This window comes from Canis aureus, chromosome 29 (genome assembly GCF_053574225.1).
Source record: "Canis aureus isolate CA01 chromosome 29, VMU_Caureus_v.1.0, whole genome shotgun sequence".
Taxonomy (NCBI): Eukaryota; Metazoa; Chordata; class Mammalia; order Carnivora; family Canidae; genus Canis; species Canis aureus.
In genome coordinates this window covers 39,203,259-39,229,622 of record NC_135639.1, presented here as the reverse complement: position 1 = coordinate 39,229,622, position 26,364 = coordinate 39,203,259, and the positions used below count along the sequence as shown (strand labels likewise).

Here is a 26,364-nt window from a genome sequence, read left to right as displayed (position 1 = left end):
TCCTTGACCCAATTGATTATTTTAGATTTTATTGTTTAATTTCCACGTGTCTGTGATTTTCTCTTATTTCTGTTATTGATATCTAATTTAACTCCATTGTGAGAAATCATATTTTGTATTATTTCAATTCTTTTTGAATTTACTGAGGCTTGTTTTATGGTCTTCCATGTATTGCTGCCCTGGAGAATGTTCCATGTACACTTGAGAAGAATGTGTGTTCTGTTTTTGGGTCTAGTGTTCTATAGAGGTCTGCTCAAGGTCTAGTTGGTTTATGGTGCTGTTCAGTTCTTACCTTTTGTTAGCCTTCTATCTAGTTGTTCTGTCCGTTGTTGAATATAGGGCATTGAGGTCTGCCAGTATTATTGAATTGTCTGGTTTTCACTCTGTTCTATCAGTTTTTGCTTTGTGTAATTTTGGGCTCTTTTATGAGGCATATATATGTTAGATTTTTGTGATTCATTGATTTCTTAAAATAAGCATTCATTCCTCTTTCTGGTATAATTTTCTTAAGTCTGTTTTGTCTGATATTGGTATAGTCTTTTCAACTTTCTTATGGTTACTGTTTTTGTAATTTTATCTTTTTCCTTAACTATCATCCTATTTGCAATTTTCAGTGTAAAGTGTGTCTTCTCTAGACAGTGTACCTTGCATTTTGTGTTTTTATCCACAGTGACACACCTTTTGATTGGATTGTTAATATTTATTGCTGTTAATATAGTTTGATGTGTCAGCCATTTCACTTTTTGTTTTTTATGTATCTTATGCCTTTTTTCTCTGTTTATCCTTTACTGCTTTGTTTTGTATTACGTGATTTTTAAAAATTATCATGTGGAGTGTTTGCTCCTGGGTTTAGAGTATACTTTTAAAGAAAACAAAATCTATCATCATATTCATTTAATTCCATAAGATATAAAATCATGCCTATGTGCCTCTGTTCTCTTTCCCCTTCTTGCTAATGTTGCTATACATGTTACATCTGTATATGTTACAAACCTAATAATACATTGTTGCAGTTATTAATTTGTCACTTAAATAAGAGAAAGGATGGGATCCCTGGGTGGCTCAGTGGTTTAGCGTCTGCCTTTGGCCCAGGGTGTGATCCTGTAGTCCGAGGATCGATTCCCGTGTCAGGCTCCCTGCATGGAGCCTGCTTCTCCCTCTGCCTGTGTCTCTGCCTCTCTCTCTCTCTCTCTCTCTCTCTCATGAATAAATAATAATAAAATAAATAAAATCTTAAAAAATAAAATAAAAGAAAGGAAAGCATTTACAGAGTTTGTTCTTTTAAAGTTTTTACCATTTCTTGTTCTCATTTATTTCCATGGATTTGAGTTGCTATCTGGTGTCACTTCTTTTGCCAATGCAGTCTTGTACCCAACCTACTTCTTTTGTTATTGTCAAATATATGAACATTTCTTTATGTAATAGGTCCAACAATTCAAAATATATGTTTTTGTATAATTCTTTTTACAATCTCTTAAGAAATGAAAGAACAAGAAAAACATTCACACACACACACACACACACACACACACATACTGTCTTTTATTTTTACATAATTAGCTTTTCTGGTGTTCTTTGTGTTTTTTTCATGTAGTTTCAATTAATTATTATTTGATGTTGTTTTCTGCCTGAAGAACTTCTCTTTAACATTCCTTTTAAGATGTATCAGCTAGTGTTACATTCTCTGTTTTTCTTACTTGTGATATTCTTAATTTCACCTTCATTACTGAAGGTAGGTTTGCTGGAATAACATTCTTGGTTAAGATTCTTTTTCTTTCAGTTCCCTAAAATTGCCACCCCCCTCAGTCTTCTGGCCCCCATTGTTTCTGATGAGAAATCTGCTATTAATTTTGTGAGGGTTTAGTTGTACACAACTAGTTATTTTTCCCTTGCTGCCTTCAAGATATTCTCTTTGTCTTTCAGCATGTTAATTTGATGTGTTTGGATGCAGGTCCCTCTGCTTTTATCCTACTACAATTTAATTTAGCTTCTTAGATGTGGAGATTAATGTTTTTATCAGATTTTAGGAGTTTTCAGCTATTATTTCTTCGAATATTTTTTCTTCTCCTCTCTCTTCTTTCTCCCTAGTACTCACATTACGGATATGTGGGTGTACTTAATCATGTTCCATGTTTCTCTAGGGCTCTGTTTATCTTTTTTATTCTTTTTGATCCCTGTTCTTCAAATTGCATAATCTCTTAGGATCCATCTTCGTATTTACTGATTCTTTCCTCTGCCAGGTCAAATCTGCTGTTGAATGCTTGTAATGGATTTTTCATTTCAATTATTTTACTTTTCACTTCCACATTTTCCATGTTGTTCATTTTTTATAGTTTTTATCTCTTTATTGCTTTCATCAGTTGGGTAGGGTATTGTCATGTGAAGGAACTTCACCTCTTTAAGTATGGCTTCCTTTAGTTCTGTGAACATATTTATATTAGCTATTTTGAAGGCTTTGTGTACCAAAGACAGTAACTGGACCTCAAAACAGTAACTGTACCAAAGACAGTTTCTGGGCCTTATGGAGGGCCTTTTTTATTACCTCCTGTTTTTACTGTTTGGGTCATACTTTCCCCTTTCTCTGAATGTCTTGTAATTTCTGTACTCAATGCTGTATGTTTTAGATAATACTTTTTATTATCTTTGAATTAAAATTCTTTGACCCTCCACCTCCTGTGGGTTGTTCTTTGTTTAGTAACTTGGCTGGATTTATAGTAAAATCTGTTTTCTTCACAATATATAGTTTCTGATTTTGCTTCTCAGTGGGTAAGCCTTGGGCATGCACTCTCTCAAGTTGGGATGACTACATTTATGGCAGTAACTGTCTCTCTTCCTGACCTGTTAAGTTTTCTTATCTCTGTTGATTTCACACTCAGGTTTTAGTTCCATTAACTGTTGGCTGATTGCTCTGATATTTTGGACAGTTCCGTAGGACATTGTTCCATAGTCTGATCCAAGTAAATGCAGATCCCTTTGTTGCAGTTGTTTTTGAGGCCAGTCTTTGAGGTTTCTTCCATCCTCAGGAGGACTTTCTTAGTTGTCTGTCTCTGGTTTTCTGTGGTACACTTTTAGTTGTTTTATGGTTTCTCTTGTTGATCTCTTAGAGCTACCAGCCTCCTAAAATGCCACCATTTTTGCTAGTACCATTAGGCTGGAATTTCTACGTATTCTATTCCAGATAATGTTTGTTTTCTTGGAGATAGCTTAGGAGCTCTCTACTCTTTTGGCTTGACTTTCCACCTTTGCAAAATCTAAGCTTGTGCTCTGGAGGTGGGGGTAGGTACAGTGGCCCACATCTTTTGGAGTCATGCACCTGCTTTATGTAGGGCAAAGAAATTGGCTTGCCTGTCTTGGTGTGGAACTTCCACCCTTTCAGTCTGTTGAGTTAAGCAAAGTTGGTCCCCATTACACCCAGACTGCCATGCCTGGAGTAGAGCTTCTGCTCTGTTAGTGGGCACTGTGCAGAAAGGAGCCCAGACATACTTCTAAATCACTTTTGCCTGGAACATGGCTTCCAGAACATGGTGTTGATAGAGTAGTATGTAATACTTAGGACCTGCCCCTCTCTCTGGAGATACCATTCTATTCTTTTGGGAACTTGGGGGGAGAGGGGAGGAAGCCATTTTTTTTTTTTCGTGGCTGCACCCTTCCAGAGTGGAGCTTCTGTCAACCTGTCAACCTGAGGATAGACTGGGTTGTAGCTCAAATGCCAGATTCCTACTATTCATACCAAGATATAGTAAATTTTCTTGAATAAATGTTTCTCTATTTGCTGTATGACCTTAGGATAGATTCTGAGATCTTAGGAATTAAGGATGCCATTTTACTTTTTATTTTCTGTTTGCCCCCTCCATACTTTCTCCCCATCTCTCTTTCTTATTCTCATTTTCTTACTGTCTTGAGAGCTTGTTTGGAGGTTCTAGCAGGGGAGCGCAGCTACTCGTATACTCTTGACGGAAGAACGGTCCTCCTCTATCGAGGATGGTCGTCCTCTTCGACCGAGCGCACAGCTTCAGGAGGGACGCACTGTCATGTGGGCTACTTGAACACTTTTAAGAATTTCTTTTTGTTTTATGTGAGGTGTTAATGAGTGTATCTCTTGGTGCAGATTTTTTAGTGCTTATCTTTGGAAGCTTGATATATTTCTTGTATCTTATATCTTTAACTTTGGGAACATTTTGAAGACAATTATACTTTGATTTCATTTTCTGCAAATTTTAATATGTGTGTCAGTTTTAATGTACTATTCTCGTTAAATATTATGTATTTTATTCCATTTTTGCATGTCTAGTATAGATCATTTCTACTGAATACCAAAGTGCAGTGGTTGCTTCAGAGCAAAGCATTTCTGTGATTGAGTTGCTAAATTAACTAGTCATTTTTAATGGAATACAATTTTTATTGAAAGAATTATTGGCAGTCAAACTCTAGTTTATTCTGACTTGGATATTTGGCAGACATTTCCCTAAATTGAATGAATTGAACCAATCATTCCTTTCAAGGAACAGTTTTAGTTGCCAGTGAAAAAATTTGAAGTCTGTAAGCAAAAATTAGGATTTTGGAAAACTTGTATCCACCACTGTGAGGTTGGTAGCTTTTCAATAATTAAGGACTCTGATGATTATTTTAATGAGTGTGATATTTTTTCATATTGCATAATGAAATGTGTCAGGCTTGGAAGATTTGCATAACCTAGTGAACCAGTAATTTCTAAATGACCAATTTAGTGTGATGTTATAAAGTCGTACATGATTAAGAGACCAATTCGAAGTAAAAGATGGACTAGTTGATTTTAGTGGAGTATTAAAAGTTTATTAATATTAGAGTGTACATCACAGCTGATTACTTGAGTTTTTGTGTAGTACAAAGAATATCCACAATTATCTCAAATGGTTCTTAAATACATATACACTTATAAAAGTCTAAGGCCAAATTTTCTTCATTTATTTCAGTCAAAACAACAGAGGAGATTGAGTGTACAAGCAGATATAAGAATCCAGCTATCAGGCAGCCTGGGTGACTCAGCAGTTTAGCGCCACCTTCAGCCCAGGGTTGGATCCTGGAGACACGGGATCAAGTCCCACGTCAGGCTCCCTGCATGGAGCCTGTTTCTCCCTCTGCCTGTGTCTCTGCCTCTCTCTCTCTCTCTCTCTCTCTCTGTCATGAATAAATAAATAAAATTAAAAAAAAAAGAATCGAGCTATCTTCTATTATTTGGACAATAACAAGATTTATAAAAATATAAAAATATGTTATTCTGTCACTTTTTTTCAGAAGAATAGTTATTTTTCATAGAAATGTTATTTATATAATGGGGTTTATTCTAATTGAATTAAGAGATCCATATTTTAAGAATTGTTTTAATTTATAATGTGGTAAATATATATAATCCACATAAGCAAAAGGCTTTGGGGAGTCCTCAGTGCTTCACATTGTAAAGGAGTCTTGAGACCAAAAAGTTGGAGATCTCTGTGTATACCTTTTCTCCTCATGGTCTTAAGGTGACTAATGTATATCCTGGCACGACATCTTTATTCCAGGGTGACTGAGAAAGGAAGGTGTGCTGGACAAAGAAACAATGGCTATATCAAAAAGCAAAATGTTCTCCCAGAAAACCTCAAGTTTAATGTCTTTAGGGAGAACTTTCTTACATATTTACCCTTAAGTGCAAAATAGAGTGAGAAAGTGAGGACTTTTAGTTGGGTCCATTGCTGCTCAGAGCAAATTTATTCTGGGGGCAGCCCAGGTGGCTCAGCGGTTTAGTGCCGCCTTCAGCCCAGGGCGTGATCCTGGAGATCCGGGATCGAGTCCCACGTCAGGCTCCCTGCATGGAGCTTGCTTCTCCCTCTGCCTGTGTCTCTGCCTTTCTCTCTCTCTCTCTCTCTCTCTCTCTGTCTCTCATGAATAAATAAATAAAATTAAAAAAACAAATTTATTCTGTTGGTAAGGATGGATATTGAGTAGATATATAGTATGTCTGTTAGAGTCTTGTTTTTTGCTTGTTTGCTTATGTGTTTTGTTTTGTTTTAATGAGTGGTCCTTGTCAGAGTTTCCGGGAAACTCCCACATGAAGTTTTATTGTTTGACTCCTTCATACAAAATCCTCAGAACTTGCTTAGACATCTCACCTCGTTGTCTTCTTGTTAATTCTTGGCTTCTGGTTTCCAGGGCGTGTTCGGACTCTGTGGGCTCTGCATCTCCGTTCTATCTGCAAGGTACATTCTGTTTGAGCCACACATGGACTTGCAAAACACCATTGACAGGACTGATTAAATTGTGAAATGTCCCTTATTCTTCAACAGAGCTTCTCTTTATCTTTGTGATTTGGTAACTTCTTACATTAAGAAAACTTTTCTTTCTCACACCCTCAGACTCATTCTTTCCCAGTGTATGTATCAGTTTGCTTCCTGATTGATTTATTTGTTTTAACTCAATTATGAGCTCAGTGCCATCTTTTATACAGAAATTTATTTTTATAGTAGTCATGATTTGCTCTTTAAAAAATGAGTCATATTCAGTTATTCCTCAATTAGAAAAAAGAATCATAGCCTTATATATTATTCTGGCCTAGGATTTGAAATGAAACTTACATCTTAAAGTGTAGTCTGGGGACGAGCAGCATGGGAGTCACCTAGAAGCTTCCTAGAAATGCAGAATCTCAACCCACCTCAGACCTAACAAATCACTGTCTGCATTTTACAAAGGTCTTTAAATATACAAGTGCACAGTTTCAGAAGCACTCATCTAAGGGAGACAACAAATGAGAAGAGGGCATGGAGCTGTGATTTGAGGAGTTCTTATGTTTAATGTAGACAATAAGAGCCCACCAAAGACACATGGAGATGAGAGCAAGCTAGGGGAGCATGTGCTATCACAGCGTGGCATCTCCTGATGCCTTCTCTGAGGAAAGAAGGGAACAGTTTTTGCTACCAGCAGTGAGGCTTTTCTCTCTCCCAGGGTTAGTGGACCCATTAAGCAGTGATTAACCATATTAAAGATTTATGAAAATAATTTGCTAAGGTTTGTATTACTTGGGCATTGAAGCTTAGTTTTGGCTTGAACTGGAATGAAACTCTTTTTTCTCTTTGGAATGCCTAATTCCAGATCTAGACATTAATGTTTGGTTAAACTTTACTTCTTTTCATTCAGAAACATGCCCGTGTGACTGTAGGAAAGAAGAGTGTCACCCACTGTACCCTGATATAATTCATGTTTGTGTTTTTTAATGTTTTTAAATTTTTAAAAATTCATTTTCTTCCCTGGTTGTATATTTGTCATTGAAACAGTATTTCAAAGCAGTTCTTTGGTAACATCATCATTAGGAGTCAGATTTATTTTTGTCCATGTTTTATATCTATACAGTTGTTTGCATGTCTTAGTCACATAGTAAATAAGTATGGAATGACTAAGTCACTGGTTTGAATGAATCCTGGGATTTGCTTCCTGAAAAATAGGTCTGTTATGGTCCTGAACTTCTTAGATTTTTTTGAGTAAGTCTGAATAAATGTAACAGTATTTAAGGGGAAAAAATGGTCTGTTAGAACTGAATTGTTAATTTCTTGCCAAGAAATGGAGAAGCAATTCTAAATATTTTTTCATTTAAAAAAATTAAATTACCCAACATATAGTATATCATTAGTCTCAGATGTAGTGCTCAGAACTTATCAGTTGCGTATAATACCCAGTGCTCAACTTATCAGTTGCGTATAACACCCAGTGCTCATCACATCATGTGCCCTTCTTAATGCCTGTCACCCAATACTAAATATTGATAAGTTTCTTTTTTTTTTTTTTTTTTTTTTTTTTTTAAAGATTTTATTTATTTATTCATGATAGTCACACAGAGAGAGAGAGAGAGGCAGAGACATAGGCAGAGGGAGAAGCAGGCTCCATGCAGGGAGCCCGATGTGGGATTCGATCCCGGGTCTCCAGGATCGCGCCCTGGGCCAAAGGCAGGCGCCAAACCGCTGCGCCACCCAGGGATCCCTAAATATTGATAAGTTTCAAGCTTTAAAACATCTGTACGTTCTGGGGCTGGATAATTTGTTTGATTTTTACCAATGTAAAATATTGAATTGTTCTAACAAGGAAAACAGGATACAGACTTTACATCATTAAATTTATTTCTCAAGTTCATAAGGTAAAGAGCAACTTTTAGATTTCAGTCTGGATTTATAATGTTACCTACCTTAACAGCTAGGCCTCTCTCCACCCCAGTAACCCTTCTCTATGGAATAATAAATGTCAAAAAAGTCAGATATAGGAATTATTGCTTCTCTTAGTACCTCAGAACTTCTCTGTAGATTTCCAGGTGGTGTTAAATTGGCCATTTCTTTTAAGGTAGTGGGTAATATCATAGTGGTTATAGTGGTTTTCTGTGCAGATAATCCAGGGCATATGGTATTTATTTTAGTTTAGTAAAATAAATTAAAATTTAGTAATAAATTGCCACTAGATGACCCTTTAAGCCTGGATTCACAGCAGTGCCCTATGTTTGTCCATACTACTCATGAATGAGACTTAAATGGTTACAGATTTACCTGTTCTGCGGAAGGAAATACTCTCCACTCCCAGTGAGTGAATGAATGAATAAGATGAAGGAATGAAATTTCTGAATCTTCCGGTCTTTTAGAAATAGTCTTTGGTGACATTGCCAACACTTTGAACATACTTTATAGTTTTGTTCTTATCCTGTAACAAATTTGGGGAGACACAATGCAGTCCAAAGCAATTATGTATTAGGGAGGTCACTTCTTTCAAAGCAGGAAGATTAGGTAGGAAGTTATTTAAGAATTCCAAATGAGAAATGAAGAGAACATAAACCTAAGGCATTGACAGTAGACATATAAACGAGATTGAAGATTAGCATGATAAACGGTTCTCCACCCCCTCACTTTCAATCTGGAGGTGTCTTTGGGTCTAAAATGAGTCTCTTGTAAGCAACATATCTATGGGTCTTGTGTGTGTGTGTGTGTGTGTGTGTGTGTGTGTGTGTGTGTGTTTTATCCTTCCTGATACCCTGTGTTTTTTGATTGGAGCATTTAGTCCATTTACATTCAGAGTAATTATTGATAGATACGAATTTAGTACCATTGTATAACCTGTAAAGTCACTGGTCCTATAGATTGTCTCTGTTCTTTTCTGGTGTTTGTTGTTTCTGAGCTCTCTTTCCTGCTCAAAGGGTTGCCTTTAATATTTCTTGCAGAGCTGATTTAGTGTTCAGGAACTCCTTTAGTTTCTGCTTGTCCTGGAAACTGTTTAACTCTCCTATTCTGAAAGACAGCCTTGCTGGATAAAGCATATTTTTCCCATTTAGCATGTTGAATATATCATGCCACTTTCTTCTGGCATTTCAAGTTTCTTTGGACAGGTCTGCTGCTAACCTTATGTGTCTGCCCTTCTTGGTTAAGAACCTTTTGTCCCTAGCTGCTTTTTAGAATTCTCTATTTTTGTATTTTGCAAGTTTCACTCTGATATATCTTGATGTTGACCTGTTTTTGTTGAATTTGAGGGGAGTTTTCTGTGCCTCTTGGATTTGAATGCCTGTTTCCTTCCCCACATTAGGGAAGTTCTCACCTATTTGTTCAATTAAACTTCCCCTTTTACCCATTCTTTTTCTGGGACTCCTATGATGCAGATATTTTTGTACTTTAATGGAATCACTGAATTCCCTAAATATGTATTTGTGACCTGATAGTTTTCTTTCCCTCTTCTTCTCAGCTTCATTATTTCCCGTAATTTAATTTTCTGTATCATCGACTCATTCCTCTGCTTCTTCCATCCTCATTGTAATTATATCCAATCAGTTTTGCATCTTACTTACAGCATTTTTTTATTTCAGTTTGACTAGTTTTTAGGTCTTTTATCTCTTCAGGGTCAGGGTTTCTCAGGTGTCTTCTCTGCCTTTTTTTCAAGCCCAGCTAGTATTCTTATGATTGTTGTTTTAAATTCTTGTTCAGATATATTGCTTATATTTGTTTTGAGCAAATCTCAGGCTGTGATTTCTTCTTGATATTTATTTTGGGGAAAACTCCTCTGTCTTGTCATTTTGTATAGGTTTCTGTCTATGTGTTATGAAATCTTGTAGTATTTCCTGCTTCTGAGAGTAGTGCTATATTAAGGGATCATGCACTGTCCAGGGCCTGGTGCTTCAGGAAGTGTTTCTGGTGTATGCTGTGTGCATTCTTCTATGCTGTTTTGGCTGCTCTTTCCCACAGTCCTCTGCAGAGTTCCTCCTTGCTTGCAATGGTGGGGAGTGTTTGGACTTTAAGTGTGCTTTGATTTGTTTGTTAAAATAAGCCTGATTTTTTAAAAAAGTGTGATCCAAAAAAAGAGAAAAGGAAAAAGAATTTAAAAAGCAAACAAACAAAAAACTGTAGGCCTGATTCTGAAGACAAAAGAAAGAAAGCCTGGTCCTTTTTCCACCAGAACTGAAGCTGATGATTTGGAGCACTGTATGAGTAGACTTGATACAAGCAGGGGGGCTGTGTTGGTCCTCTAGGGGGGAGGCCTACTACACTGGTGGCTCACAGTCAGACATGCCCTAGTAAAGATGCCCTTGCTGGTACAGGGGATGGGGGTGGTGTAAGTGGCTCCAGCCTCCCTTGGGGATACTGTGTTGCTTGCTGAAGTCCAACCATGTTAGGGGGTGGGGTTGAGGAGTGGAGATTGGAGATTGAGAGATATTAAAGTGGAAGAATTTGATATAAGACTTTGTGACTAAAGAAACAGGCTTGAGGGAATTTGATATAAGACTTTGTGACTTGGGGATCCCTGGGTGGCGCAGCAGTTTGGCGCCTGCCTTTGGCCCAGGGCGCGATCCTGGAGACCCGGGATCGAATCCCACGTTGGGCTCCCGGTGCATGGAGCCTGCTTCTCCCTCTGCCTCTCTCTTGCTCTCTCTCTCTTTCTCTCTCTGTGACTATCATAAATAAATAAAAATTTTTAAAAAAGGTTTTTTTTTTTTTAAAAAAAAAAGACTTTGTGACTAAAGAAACAGGCTTGAGGTAATAGATGTGAGCTATGGGATGTCCCTGTTGAGTACCTAACACTTTGATAGCCAAATGACCTGGGTGGGATCAGCTATCCCACTTTCTGGTCCTTGATCCTACCATGGCTCCTCACATTACGGAGTGATAAAGCTGAACATGGAGTTTTTCGCCTCTGAACCTCCATTTGAATGTGTCTTAAGATATTTATAGCCCTTTCATTTTTAGTTAATTCCAAATTCCTGTTCTTATTATGTTCTTTTAAGGCAAGAACTACTATTTTATTCATTTTTGCTAGTACATAGTAGTTTGCACTTAGCAAATTCTAGTTGAGGGAATGATTGTCAGTAGGATTGTTACAATTAATTGTTCTCTGCACAATTTAATCACCTGTTTGATTTTCTTGATATTTAACACTTCTTTGATTTTCTTGCAGAATGAGAAGACTTTGGGACATTCCATGAGTCATTCAAGTAACATTTCTAAGGTAGAGTGCCAGTGAAGTATGTTATATTCATAGTTTGGGGTTTGGTTTCTTCTATCTTCCATGTTTTATACACTTTTCGTTTTATGATGCAAAGTTATTGATACAGTTCTTTAATCTGCTCTAGGACTATATAACAAGGTGCATGGCAGCTATGTTTTTCTAGTGAGGCAGTTTTGAGTGTATATTGAGGTTAATGACTAATGGGAGAAAATCCTATTTCTTCCAGTAGAAATCATTTACTCTCAGGTTAAAAAAATTTCAGTCACTAGAGCATCTCTCCCCTCAGGAATGCATTTGACTGACTAATAAAAAGCCAACTCTGGTGGCCTAAATAATTATGGATTTATGTGGTTCTGATGACAAAGTATGTCTGGAGGTAGATGGTTCAAGGCTGATGCAGTTACTCAGGTGTTGTCAGGGACTCAGGCACTTTCTGTCCTCTCTCTGCCACCATCCTTAGCACACTGTTATCCTCATGCTTTAGTACCTCATGGTTTCAAGATGGGAGCTGGACCTCTAGGTACCGTGGCTATGGCCTTGGCAGGAATAAGAAGAATGATGAACAGTGGAGGGGTCTGTCAGCTGTGAGTGACCCTTTTCAGCAGGAAGGCAAAAAGCTTTCCCAGAATCTCCACCCAGCTGCCTGACTTCTGCTTACACTTCACTGACCAGAACTGGATCACAGAGCTACCTCCAGCTGGAAGATGGCTAGGAAAATGAGGGCTGAGAGAGTGAATTGGCCATGCAACAGCACCTGACACTCCTGTGGTGTAGTCACTCGACTAGCCTGTCAGGAGCATAATAGCTGCTATGGGTGACCCGGGAGGCAGCAGACAAACGTATTTGCATGCACTGCTCATTTCTCAGCCTGGACATGGGCTCCAGCCAACCTGTTGTCCATCATGCAGTATGTCCATGTAGGTTCCTTGCAGAGATGGGCCTTCTCTCCATGTCTATGTCAGCTGGCCAAACATTGACACAGATCCCAACAGGAAGATCTGAACAGATCTGAACATAACCTGCTCTGCTGTCTCAGGCCTCCTAAGTACTCAGAAATAAATAGCTATATGATGTGTCATTTTAATTTACAAACTATGCAGATACTCTCATCTGTATCACCTTTTTTTTTTTTCCCTAACTAAAAGTAGAATCTATCAAATCCTTTGAGACGATCAGTCTGTTCCTGGACATATTTCTGATCTCACCATATCATCCATCCACTTAATTTTGCATAAAAAGAAAAGTCCATAGTGCTCAGTATGACTTTGAAGGTCATTTAGGTTGTTCTTTGGTACATTCCTGATCTGACCCTCCTACCCCCCTATCCCCCTCCGAACAGTCTTTCAAAACCTAGGCTTTGATCGTCTCAAATAAATACCTTTCAACAAATAATCCCTCCTGTTTCAACCTCCATTTCTTTCCTTTTGCTGTTCATTCAGCTAGGGGTTAATAGAACTGTGTAGTGGTATACATCATTACTGTCTGAGTTAAATGGCCAATTTGCCCTACCCCCATTTGAAGAGCGGTCCAACATTTAAGAATTGAGAAAAATGAGAAGATGCAGATCCATATGGCATTGTCTGGTTAAGTTGAATTAATCATTTTAAAAGCATGTAGTAACACTCATTGCCTTGCCCTAATGGTGGCAGTTCTGAAGGAGGGCATCACCCTGTGCCTCAAATGTATGTTTGTTTATGATTTTAGTAAGATTTTACTTGAAGGAAAGTTTCTTCCTCTAGTTTTTTTTTTTTTTTTAAAGCTTGTAAATTACTGGCTTACAGTATCTATAGGAAACATCATATGGACTTGGTGCAGGTTGGGTTGTGATATTCTGAATTGCTCTGTGATAGTTTTGGGGTTAAATGGACAATGTTTTACTAACCATGTAACTTTGAGGAAGGATGCTTCTTTGAACTTTAATTTCCTGATGAATAAAATTAGAGAATAACAACATTTAGGGTTGTTGTGAATCTTGGGGATAATGTTTGCAAGGAACCCTAAGGCTGTTCCCTCATTTTGCAGTTAATCAGTGAACTAACTGTAGTCAAAATTTGTTGAACCCTGCTGATCTTAGGTTGATTGGGGCATGGTAGTCCTTGATGACAGCTATTATTATTACTGATAAAAGACAGGGCTATATACATTAAATATCACCTGGGGTGGAAATTAAGACATCTACTAAAACCCCTGCCCTTTCCTTTCTTCCTTCTTGCATACGTTTTTATTGTGTGTTCTTTGTACCAGGCATGGAGCTGGGTACCAGCATAAAATGATGAGGGAAACAAACGTGGCCAATGACGGGGTGCTTTCCTGTGGGCAAGGTTGGAGTTTTCTAAAAAAGCAATTTTAGCTTCACACTTTTAACACTTTTAGAAACAGGGTAACCATGAAAGCCTCAAAGCTTCCTGCCACAGAGTTGTGCCAAGAAGATTGGTGTCTTCTATTTTCAAAGCAGGAATTCCTGCTCCCTGAACTGGGCCTAGAGGGAAATCTCAGGAGTGGGGTGTTGTGTTGTGTTGTGTTGTACACACATTACTTCCACTGAACCGGCAGCATGAAATTTTGTTGCAGAATGTACCCCGCTGTAATAAGAAAGTTGTGTTATATAGAGTTAGTTGTTAGGCATGAACAGTTCTGTGGGCCGGCCTCTGGGAGGGGAGGACTGCTATGAAAGATAATTTTGTTTTTGAGAATGCAGTTCTTTCTTGCAACATTTATAAAATGAGCCTGTCGTTTGAGGCCACTTTAGGCCATGGCACATAAAGCTGTGTCTTCTGTGTCGTAGACATAATTAAGCAGATGCTTTGTACCTTTGAGATAGAAGATGCAAAAAAAGGTTAGAGCCCAAACATGTTTTACGCTCCCTGAAATCACCATTGTCTCTCTGGGGAGACTTTCTGCTTACTCAGCTGCCAACTGGGTTCAGTGTGTTGGTTTGTGGCCAGTGTGCATTATGCTCCTGCAGCTTACCACTTCCTGGTAACTGACGTTCCATGAAGTTAGAGGTTGAGAGCAGGTAAAAATGAACCTTCCATCTGTCTTCTAGTGTTCCATCTAGATTTTGTTATAGAGGGATGGGGTGTTTCATTCAATATTTGTTGGAGGCTCCCCATGTTTTGTTGTGGCCTCAAAAACCACACTCCCCTTTCAAAGAAATAAGCAGACAGGTTAGATGGGATGTGTGAAAGGATGCTAGATGGCTCATCTGTCTTTAAAATGGGCATCCAGGTGCTATCCTCTTGGAGAGTTAAATTAAGGAAGAATAGAACATTTAAGCAGTTTTGATTGCAAAATCTTCAGCCAGTACTTTGTTTTGTATTAGTGGTAATGACATTAAGAGGGTATCTATCATTTATTGAGAGTCTATTAGAAGTGCAAGTTTTCATGAAATTTGTCACCTCATTCTAGTGATCCATCCTAATCACCTAAGTGGTCACCTTTTCCTGTTGTATTTCAACAGAGCACTCCTTAAGTTTTTATTAATTTTTTTCTGGTGCCCCTTCACCCCACAAATAAGTTCCATGAAGTTAGGGCTGTGTTTTGTTTACTCATAAATATTCAGAGCCAAGGATAGACCGTAGCTCTGGAGCAGCTCAGTACATGATTGTGGAGTGAATGTTTGCATTGTGTTGTGTAAGACACTTTATATCTATCCCATTGTTCCTCTCCATCGTCACAGCCATGTCCTGGGCCCAAGCCTCCTAAACTACTGCAGTAGCTTTCCAAGAATCTGCCTACATTCTTGCAACCTCCCAAATCAGCCTCCACCCCAGCAACCAGGTAAATAGTATCCTGATGTTTCTCTTTTTAAGCCTTCAGTGGCTTCTTTTTTTTTTTTTTTTTTAAAGATTTTATTTATTTATTCATGATAGTCACAGAGAGAGAGAGAGAGAGAGGCAGAGACACAGGCAGAGAGAGAAGCGGGCTCCATGCAGGGAGCCCGATGTGGGATTCGATCCCGGGTCTCCAGGATCGCGCCCTGGGCCAAAGGCAGGCGCCAAACCGCTGCGCCACCCAGGGATCCCTCTTCAGTGGCTTCTTATTGCATTTAGAATAAGATTCAAACTTCTACTTTGATGTTCCAAATCTGAGGTGATCTGGTCCTAGCCACAGGGACACTCATCATTTAAAGCACTTACCATGGTTTATGATGATATTGTAGCAATATGTGGCCAATCCTTTATTATTTTTTTAAAGAAGTAGCAGAATTGCCCTCTGGAAAAGACCTGTTCTGGTGACTGAATGCCTAGAGAAGCTGAGGTGTGATGAGACCTCACAAAGACGGGCATTTGAACGCAACTCCATGTAGCCCCACCTTGACCTTTGTCCTGCTGAGGGGTCCTTGATCCTGCGAGCCAGCAGTGTTCCCCCGACAGCAGCCATCTATACCCAACCCTCACCCTACACACTACCCATGCTGCTCTTGCATCATTTTCTTTCAACTGACTTACTCTACTTAATTAAATTTGTTTGCAGTGAGAATTTTTTATCCCTGTATGACATGTGAGATCACATTTTCAATTTGCTAGTTTTTTGATGTGAAATCAAAACATAGCTGTCAGAAATAATGTTCTTTGTTATGTCACCTGAACTCTGACTCTGTCACCCACCATGGCTCCTGATTTTGCTCTTTGTGAACTAGCACTCAGACAGACAAGGGCATTTGGGAGGCTATGTGGTGGAGAGAAGAGGGGGAGAGGAACGTGTCTCTGCAGCAGGCGTATGATGTGCCACATCTGGCTGTCAGGTGGCTGTCACTCCCAGGATAATTTGGAGCTTGGGCTGATGAAAGGAATGCAGTGAGGTACTGTTCACAGCCTCAGCATGAACTCAGGTGATCAGAGTGAGGTGGTATGCTCCCCAATTCAGGGGAACCATATCACAGTTGCCTCCACCTAAAGGCTCTCTCATTGCTTGGCACAAGATATTCTTGGCATGATTTATCCTCATCTGTAACATAGACAAGGGGGTCCAGTGCAGCATATACAAGGATTAACATGAGTTCAGATTTCACTGTGCTCTGAAAGCTGAACCAGGGAAGAGATGGGTAAGCAGACCTTCAGAAAACATGGGCAGATGGAGAGAATTATTATGAAGGTAGAAGACATGGGGCTGAGGTGGAGCATGACAAGGAACCAGATTTTAGAAGGGCATCTTGGGGAAGTTGTGGCAGAGGAGGGGCTACTTAAAGCAGGATATAAACAGTGAAAAGGAGCCAACCAGGATGGAATTAAATTGTAGAAAACTGGGGCACCTGGGTGGCTCAGTGTTTGAGTGTTTACCTTCGGCTCAGGTGGTGATCCCAGGGTCTTGGGATCAAGTCCCTTATTGGGCTCCCTGCAGAGAGCCTGCTTCTCTGCCGATGTCTCTGCCTCTCTGTCTGTGCCTCTCATGAATAAATAAATGAAATGTTTTTTTTTTTAATTGTATGAAACCAGTTGTCACATCTCTGAGAAATCCAAGATAGTAAGTAGAAATGAAAGGCAGATGTACTGAGAATGATGACCCGTCATAGCTGCCCAATTCCTGGGTGCCAGGGGCATTGTAGTGAGGATTACTGTATATTAGCCTAAAATTCCTTAGAGGAGGGTTGCCATTCCCTGGGGATACTTGAACTCACTCAGTCCCACTGGAATTTTTTTAGGCACCAGGAATATGTTTAGGCCAGGCTCATTGTAGGGGCTGGACTTTCTAGAGCCTCTGCTCAAGCCTCTCATAGCACACAGACATGGTTATTAGTTTACCTCAAGGGAAGTTTTTTCATGGATCCTGAGAATTAGTCTTGGTCCAGGTGATACAATTTCTCGAGCAAGTTCATGATTGGTAGCACTTAGAAGGAGATGGTAGTGGTGAGCTAGACGTACATCATGAAAACTGCTGCATGGGTACCGTCCTTTTTATAGCCAGGCAGTTAGTCTTACTAGACTCTGACATTTGCTAAGACTGGTACCTAGTAGAATATTTTAGAATATTTTAGAATAGCTTAGAATAGAAATAATTTTATTTAGATACCATGAGTATATGTGCCTCTGGTTAATCAGGTATTTCCGGGAACAAGTCAGACTAGACCTGTTTAACGAGCCCTTAAAATTATTGCTATGCTAGTTTGGCAAGCAAATCTGAGTGAATTTAAGCTTTGGCACTCCTAGATCTCTTGAATATTTTCTAGTGATTGCTGCCATTAGATAGGAATGACTTATAGTAGAATGTCATGTGTAGATGTAAATACAGCCTTAGGAGGGGGGTTCACAGGCTGTGGTATGGTTGTCAAGACCAATGTCTGCTTCTCTGTGTTTCTGGAATAAAAAATTGACCGGTGACAGACTTAAGTTGCTCAGACTTATAGGTAAAGTATGAGCCAAAATATGCCTTTCTTAATTTGAAGAAAACATCTATCCCAAAGATAAGATACTTTCCTGTGGCAGAAACAGGGGAATGACTTGGAGAAGTTGAGTGGCATCACGAACATGGTGTAGCCTCACTTTGGATCCTGATGGAGTGCCATGGGTGCTGTTGTACTGTTTGGCTCACCTTTTGCAGAGATTGACCATATTTCTATATATTTTTTTCTTCTGACTGCTTACAATTTAGTTTTTGGCTAAAGCTTTAGGCCAGTGGTTTTCAAAATTTGGTTTTGCATAGTCTTGAGGGGGAAGGGGCAAGGTTAAAACCAGTTGCATAATAATACTAGCAGATGATTTAATTGCCTTTTTTCACTCTTACTCTCTCATGAGTGTACAATGGAGCTTCCAGGGGCTGTGTAGCATGTGAGATGGCATCTTTTCTCCAACACTAGTGGAATATGTGCTGGTAACATTGTGTTTTAACCTTTCTTTTCTAGAGAGAGAGAGGATAACAACAACAACAAAAACGAGTATGGGAGGAGGAGGGAGGGAGGGAGAGGGAAAGAGAGAATCTTAAGCAAGCTTCACACCCAGTGTGAAGCCAGACTCGGGGCTCAATCTAATGACGCTGAGATCATTACCTGAACTGAAATCAGGAGTTGGACACTTAACTAAGTCACCTAGGTGCCCCTTTTAAAGTTTTCTAATATAGTAAAGATTGGTTGATGTAACCCACATAAACACAAGCTCTTTGGGGGCCTCAGTAATTTTTTAAAGCATATAGGGGTCCTGAGACCAACAAGTTTGAGAACCTGTTTTACACCTATGAATAGGCAGTCATTCCAGAGTGCACTTGTTTTTTATTCATTAAACAGCTCTTCCTTTAATACCTACTGTGTACCAGGCTAGGCTAAACAGCAGATTCCGAGTTAGCATATTATTCCAGAAACCTGGAAACATTTTTTTATAAACCTTGATAAGTGCTATGAAAGAAAAGAACAGGGTTACAAGGATAGTGAAATGCCCCTTTTGAGGAGAAATCTGAGGAGGGGTTGGTCATGCTGGATGGAGTATGGAGCATTACCCAGAAGGAACAAGGGAGTGTGGAGTGCTGGGTGACCCAACACCATGATTTTGGGTCTTTTTATGTTTACACTTGTACTTTCTGGGAATGTGAAGCTATCTTTGCTCAGAAATCATTGCCTTCAATGTAATTTCTTGAAAACCAGCTATATTTGTAAGGTTTCCAGCAATAGCTAAAAGCCTGCTTTGGAAAATGAGCTATGAAAAGGTCCCTTCAGTTACTGCTTTGTCTCTAACAGTGCTGTGATATATGCCCCTCATTGTGCTGGGGATATATTATTATTCACATAATTCTAATTCTCTCTAAAAGGCCACCATAGAAAAGAATTCAGTGTTAGCACTATTTGCTAGGCAATGCTGGGAGTCATTTATAATGGACCTCATTTGAGAATTCAGTAGTTTTTATTGTACACTCTCCTCCATGAATCCTATATTGTATATATCCTATATTTACTTTCTTAATGGTCAGTTTTAATTAATTGCCATTGTGAAAGCATGTTCTTGGCACAGCCCTTCATCAAGAGTCAACATGTATTTATCAGAGCAGCCACAGAACTGGCCTCTCCTTCAATTGTAGCTCATTAATGAAGTTGAATACAACTGGTTATTTACAGAAATCAGAGTCTCTCATAAGGAAGCATTTTTTTTTCCACAGAGCAACTTCTGTACTAAGCAGAAAGTTTGCTGAAATGCAATCTCAGTCTGTATTGCAGCATCTAAACACCAAGTTAGACTTTATTTGGCTTTATTTCTGTGAAGTCAGGCCTGCTGAGCTGGCAGTAAGGAGCAGATTATTATCTCTTGGTTTGGGATAGCAGTAGCATTAAGTAATGTACTGAGCAGTAAGTAAATGTCAGGTGGTCTGGTAAGCACCATTTCTAAAGTACCCCACTATGATGCCCAGAACCTGTGTATATGATGAGGCATTGTTCCCATCATATTATGTTGTATGAATGTAATCACATGAGCTTTTAAAAGCAGAGCACTTTCTCTAACTGGTGGCAGAAGAAGACAGAGAAATAAGAGTGGGCTTGAGAATGGGGAGGGATTGATGAGGAATGCAGGTGGCCCCTGCCTCACAGCCTGCAAGGAACTGCACCTGCCAACCATCTGTGTGAATGTGGAAGTATATTCTTCCCTGGAGCTTTTGGAAAGAAGAGAGACCCTGAGCAGAGGACCTCATCACACAGTGTGTCAGATTAAAAATTTGTGTAGTTTTAAGCCACTAAGCTTGTGGTACTTTATTACACAGTAGTAGAAATCTAATATAGGTGGAAACACTGTCCTTAGAGAGAAAAGCCCTTCTGGCTTGGGCACTGTCAGACTGTCACCTCTGAAACCTCTGTGCTGATGATGTCAAATGCTCTCTTAAGCCATCTTCTTCTTATTATTTTGATATTTTGTATTCATTAGAAATACAATACTGTAATGACTTTTGAATTATTTTGACTGATTGTTGGTAAGAAATAGTTTTTACATTGAAAGTTTATTCACAAACACAGCTGAAAAAAAAAATACCTCCAAAAGACTTAATCCATAGGATGTCAGATGCTTTCTGACATCTTCTATTTTATTTCATTTTTTAAAAATGTAGTTAAATACCCACCATTTGCTTCAACGTGGATGGAACTGGAGGGTATTATGCTGAGTGAAGTAAGTCAGTCGGAGAAGGACAAACATTATATGTTCTCATTCATTTGGGAAATATAAATAATAGTGAAAGGGAATATAAGGGAAGGGAGAAGAAATGTGTGGGCAATATCAGAAAGGGAGACAGAATATAAAGACTGCTAACTCTGGGAAACGAACTAGGGCGGGGGGTGGGAGTGAATGGGTGACGGGCACTGGAGGTTATTCTGTATGTTAGTAAATTGAACACCAGTAAAAAATAAATTAAAATAAAAAGAAAAAATAAATAAATAAAAATGTAGATAATGACTCAGTAAATTAGTTTCTTCACTGATTTTTCCCAGAGTTGGAAAATCAAAACAGTTGGTTGTGCTTCTGTAGTTTTATTTTATTTCTTAAACTTTTAATCACATGTTATTTTATTTTATTTTTTTTAATTTATTTTTTATTGGTGTTCAATTTACCAACATACAGAATAACCCCCAGTGCCCGTCACCCATTCACCCCCACCCCCCGCCCTCCTCCCCTTCCACCACCCCTAGTTCGTTTCCCAGAGTTAGCAGTCTTTACGTTCTGTCTCCCTTTCTGATATTTCCCACACATTTCTTCTCCCTTCTCTTATATTCCCTTTCACTATTATTTATATTCCCCAAATGAATGAGAACATACAATGTTTGTCCTTCTCCGACTGACTGACTTACATGTTATTTTAAAAATGAATTTGTCATTAGGAAATAAGTGTTCATGGTAAAAGTGGTATAATGGTTGGGAAGGGTCTCCATTGAAGTACTTGTTTCTCCTGCCCAGGGTCCCTGATCTCTTTCCATGTTTCAGAGGAAACAAATCACTATTAGGAGCCTTGAAGTGTGTACTCTTCCATGTGGGCCAGCACACATAGCATGGCTCTCCCCTCTGCCTGTTCCCTCCGTGTCCCCAGTATGGGGCATAACAGTACCTTTCCCTTCTTTTAATGACTACCCAGTGTTGTACTATCAATGTGCCAGTATTGACTCAGTCAACCTCAGGCCCATGGGCACTGAAGTTATGCCAAGCAATTTCTCCCACAAACAGTGCTGAACAAACCTATTTGTGCATAGGTGTGAGGATGAATTCCTGAAAGAATTCCTGTAACAAAGTGAATGTGCATTGTAATTTAGAGAGCAATTGCCAAATTGCCATCTTACGGAGTTAAGCAATTTGCTTTTCTACCAGCAGTGTATAAGCATGGCTGTTTTCCCACACTTTTGCCGACACGGGTATTAGGTAATTAAAAAAATAACAACAGGTATACTGCAATGTAGTTTTAATTTGTATTTTCATTGTAAGAGAGGTTAAGCATCTTTTCATGTTTTAAGAGCCATCTGTACTTCCTTTCCCCATTTTTTTCTATCAAGTTTGAGGTTGCTTGTCTCTTCCCCTCCTTATCCAGTCCATCTTCAAATTGCTTCTGGCTTAAAAGCAAACCATTTCTTGTGGCCCTGTTGATGTAAATCAGATGGGTGTATTCACTTTTGTTAGGGACACGAGACCCCAGATGTTTAAAAGTAACATTGTCCATAATGAAAAGAAGACCCACTGAGGATTTACAGCAGAGAAGGAGGGATGGGAAGAGGGTGGTAGTAGGGAATGTGGTTGAGAAGTAACATCCTCCTCAACCCACCTCCGCCTCGGACTGGGGTGCCCCCACCCCAGGCTTCCCTCCACCACCTCCAGCCATCAGGGGCTCCAGCACTGTTGCCACCACACCAGGGCCTGGGGCAACCCCAGCTGGGGCCCCCCCTCCTGCACCCACCACCTGCTTGGTCCTGGCCCACACAGTTTCCCCCGAGAGCTCTGCTGCCAGGTCAGATGCTGCTGAGCAGGGGTCCCCGGGGCCCGGATCCCCAGCCGGGCCTGCAGCCCAGCGTCATGGAGGACGACATCCTCATGGATCTCATCTGAACCCCCGACACCCAATAAAGTTCCTTCTAACACACACACACACACACACACACACACACACACACACACAAAGGTTAGAAAGCAAGGGAAGGAAATGAAGCAAAAGGAGAGTTGAGGAAGGTACGCTGGTGTCCTGTAGTGAGTAAGTCCCTCTGATGTGAAATTGGTAAGTTCCTGGCATGGAATGAGAAATGGACTTGATGAGCCTGTTATGATAGCCCTTTCAATGGCAGTGAGTTCTCACAAAAGGAAATGTCAGCTTCTACAGAGTAGATGGAAAGTTTTCATTTGGTTGTTTTTGGCAGCCTTGATAAAATAATTGAAAACAGTAAATCTGATAGGAAAAACAACCACTAAGTGACTTGAGTACTGCAAGACAAATTCTCTAAAATTGTCATTCCTAAGAAATAAAATCATCTAGGATTTAGGCCTAGATGGAATCCAGAGGTTTGTTTGCATAATTGATTATGACATCTTAACAAGAGGGGATTTTTACAAACATTTTTTTGTAGTGAGATTACTTTTCATTCCTTTTCATGACCAGGAAGTCTCTTGTTTGAGAACCAACAAAGAACTTCAGGAACACAGGACTTTAGTTTTTTCGACATACATGAATTTTCTCATTGTGGACATTTACACATCCTTTTATCAGCAACAGTCCTGTGTGGCCTCATCTCGTAGAGGAGGGAGGGCACTCTCCTTTTCCCCTAAGGCCGGTACTGCTGGCCTGTAGCCTGCCCTGCGCCACCTGCCCTCTGCCCTCAGGATGAATGGGAGAGCTGTCCAGTGTGCCAAGCCTCTGAGAGGGGACTGCTGGCTCCTGACTTAGCTTGACTTCCCCAACTGGACCCTGGCACTGTATTTGAACTGTATTTGTAGGCTTCGTTTTGTCCTTGCTGTGGATGATCAGTCCAGTTGTTTCAATCCTCATTGGTAGGTTGACAGATTTTACCCTGCTTGATGCCAGCAACAAGTTAAGCTCTTTAAAATTATTGATGCTATGCTTTGGTGATCATTTTACATGTGGACTGGTCCTGAATTTCAACATGGGCTCCCCTTTATCTGGAAACAGCAGGAGCCTCTTATGAGATCTGTGATGGCCTCACAAATCATGTTCGTTTCTCATTCTTACTGGAGAAGGAGTCAGCCAGGATAAGGCATTTGTTGGTTTGTATTTATGTAAAACAACAGAAAGTAGATTTAAAAAATATCCTCATGATTTAATAAGAAGAGAAAATTGGGAGGCTTGTTGAAGCTTGGATGTTACCTGCTGCAAGTGTCTCATGATATTTTTGTGGAATTGGAGAGGATGACATGAGCCCAGGGACACAGACTGAGGATGCTGAGACTATTCCTTTTTTTCTGAATAAGCAGATCAGAGACTTGGGACTGCTGCCACCAGCTCACAGGCATGATGCTTTACTGCAAGTACACACATGACAGTATGAGTTCCCAGGGGTCCACCTGAGACATGAAATTCATGGGAAAATGATTCCCCGCCCTGTTGTATGCGTGGACTGCAGCTCCTTCCTTGGTGCAGGGCTTGTTCTGCCCTGAGGCTCCTCCCTCCTGCCTCCCAAGTACTCCCCTGTTCTGGGCGAATGATGATGTGATCATTACCCCAGACTTCCCCCCTCCCTTATTTTTTTTTTAAGATTTTTATTTATTTATTCATCAGAGAGAGAGAAAGAGGCAGAGACAGGGAGAGGGAGAAGCAGGCTCCCTGCAAGGAGCCAGATCCAGGGATCACACCCTCAGCCGAAGGCAGAACTCAACCACTGAGCCACCCAGGCATCCCTAGACTTCCCTTTTTGATGTGGGACACTTGAATTCAGGACAGGAGTGAGAAGCCATTTTCTTTTTATTTCAACTTCCTGACCTCATGAGACTTACCTCCTCCCAGGACACTGAATATTTTCCACATTCAGTTAGAATATGTGGATTCTTTGGTGACTCAGAAGATGCGCTAGTTGAGTACTACCATGTGATTTTAGCATACACATGCAATGTGATAGCGTGTAACTTCTTGGACCAGGTTTCAGGTTGAGCTAGATTTAAAGTGATGTTGAGTTCTCCTGCTGGGGAGCAGGAAGAGTGGTCCATTGAAGCCCTCAATCAGACTGCCAGGCCTAGCTCTCCCCAGATGGATGTGTTTGCTGGAGAGGGCAGATGGGGAGAGCTTCTGGACAGTGGTGCTGCTGGTCTTGGTGGCTGGCCCATGGCAGAGGTCCTGTAGCTTGAATGCCAGGATGAGAGCATGCCCTGGGGATGACACTTAGGAAGAGTGGGGGCTAGGCCTCATCCAGGAATTGTGGGGCTCCCTCAAATCCAGGAGCAGGGCTGAAGGCCTCTTGTGTGGGCCTGGGGAAGGAAGGGAGGTAATGTAGCCTTGCTCTTGATAACAGCCTCTGGTGCTGTTTTCATGTGACTGTTTAGGTTGTGTGGGACAGATGCTTAATCAGGCTGACTGCCTCAGGAGGGGGGAATGCATTTATATGAATATGCATGGTGCTCCTAGGCCCATGGGAACTCAGGAATCTGTGTCTAGAGAAGGCTTAGCAAGCACCCCACAGAGGATGGAGTGGGAGGCTGGGGGACCCCCTAGCAATGGTTCTGCTTCCTCAGCTCAGGTACACTCCTTGTTCCTGTTTCTCCTTCCACTTCTTTGTCCACTGTGGTACTTCCTCACCCTCCAAGAGCTCTTTTCTCATTTTGGCTTGTTTATAACCTCTCAGACCCTCTGCTCTGTGTCATGACCTTTGACTTCACATTCTTTCAAATTTAAATTTTCTTGATTATTTTTCTTAATTCACAATCCCATGATTAGAACTCTTGGGAATATAATGTGCTCAGCTCTCTCCGGGGCCCCAGGTTGAGCCATGGATTGGTGACCCTGTGGTCAGCTAGTCTCCCTTTTGTGTGTAGAGTTCTGGCAGGGTAGCAGGGTTTCATGGGCCCAGTGTGAGGTGAGTAGGAGAAACATCCAGCCACCCTGATTAGGATTACCTCTGGGACCAGGTTAAAGACTGCCAGGTGAGGAAGGTAAGCACTGGCAGGGACAGCAGCTCACATTTCTTTGGCATTTGCATATACCATCTGGTACTTGGTTTCTTTTTCTTTATTTTTTTTTTAAAGATTTTATTTATTTATTCATGAGAGACACAGAGAGAGAGAGGCAGAGACACAGGCAGAGGGAGAAGCAGGCTCCATGCAGGGAGCCCGACATGGGACTCGATCCTGGGACTCCAGGATCATGCCCTGGGCTGAAGGCAGTGCTAAAACCCTGAGCCACCCGGGTTGCCCCTCTTTCTTTTTTTTTAAGTAGGCTCCACGTCCAATGTGGGGCTTGAACTTAATGAGCCTGAGATCAAGAGTTGCAGCTCTACCAACTGAGCCAAGCAGGTGCCTCCTGTGTAGTACTTGATTTTTGACTTACATATGAACTTTTAATTAGATGCTCAGGAAATAAAGGATCAGTGAATCTGCAGGAGATTGGTATTGCTGCTCTAGAGTCTCAAATATTTCTTGACTACACTTTTACCCACATAGAAGCAAAGAGTGCTGTTTGATTTGTTTTGCCTCTGTGCATCAGGACTTTAAATGTGTGTTATTCAGTGAGCAGTGGGACATAGCAGGCGTTCTGGCTTCTTTGCCCATAGTCATTTGGAAGGAGATGGCATTCACCATCCCCTTTGCTCATTCCCCTGAAACTGACTGGCGGTGTGTCGTTGCAGGCTGGGGGTTCTTCATTGGCGTCGGCTCCGGCATCCGCCTTCTCTCGCGCTTCTGTCACGCCATCCAATCAGGACATCTGCAGGTAACGCTCTGTTTCACCTGCGGTGCTGGGTCATGTGACATCCGGGAAGTAAGCGCTAGTTTGTGCAGGTTCTGG

At 40.5% G+C, this 26,364-nt stretch overlaps 1 protein-coding gene across 11 annotated transcripts in view; it reads left to right on the top strand.

Annotated features, from left to right (window-relative positions):
- MARCHF8 (membrane associated ring-CH-type finger 8) overlaps positions 1-26,364 on the top strand; it is a 158,714-nt gene that overhangs the window by 123,669 nt on the left and 8,681 nt on the right. For 9 of the 11 annotated variants that reach the window (XM_077878556.1, XM_077878552.1, XM_077878553.1 and 6 more), the window contains 2 exons: positions 11,425-11,475; positions 26,207-26,289. In XM_077878556.1, the coding sequence (XP_077734682.1) occupies positions 11,425-11,475; positions 26,207-26,289 (134 nt within the window). Of the gene's footprint in view, positions 1-6,168; positions 6,216-11,424; positions 11,476-26,206; positions 26,290-26,364 lie in introns of all 11 variants that reach the window. The other 2 variants (XM_077878560.1, XM_077878559.1) reach the window with 1 other exon arrangement.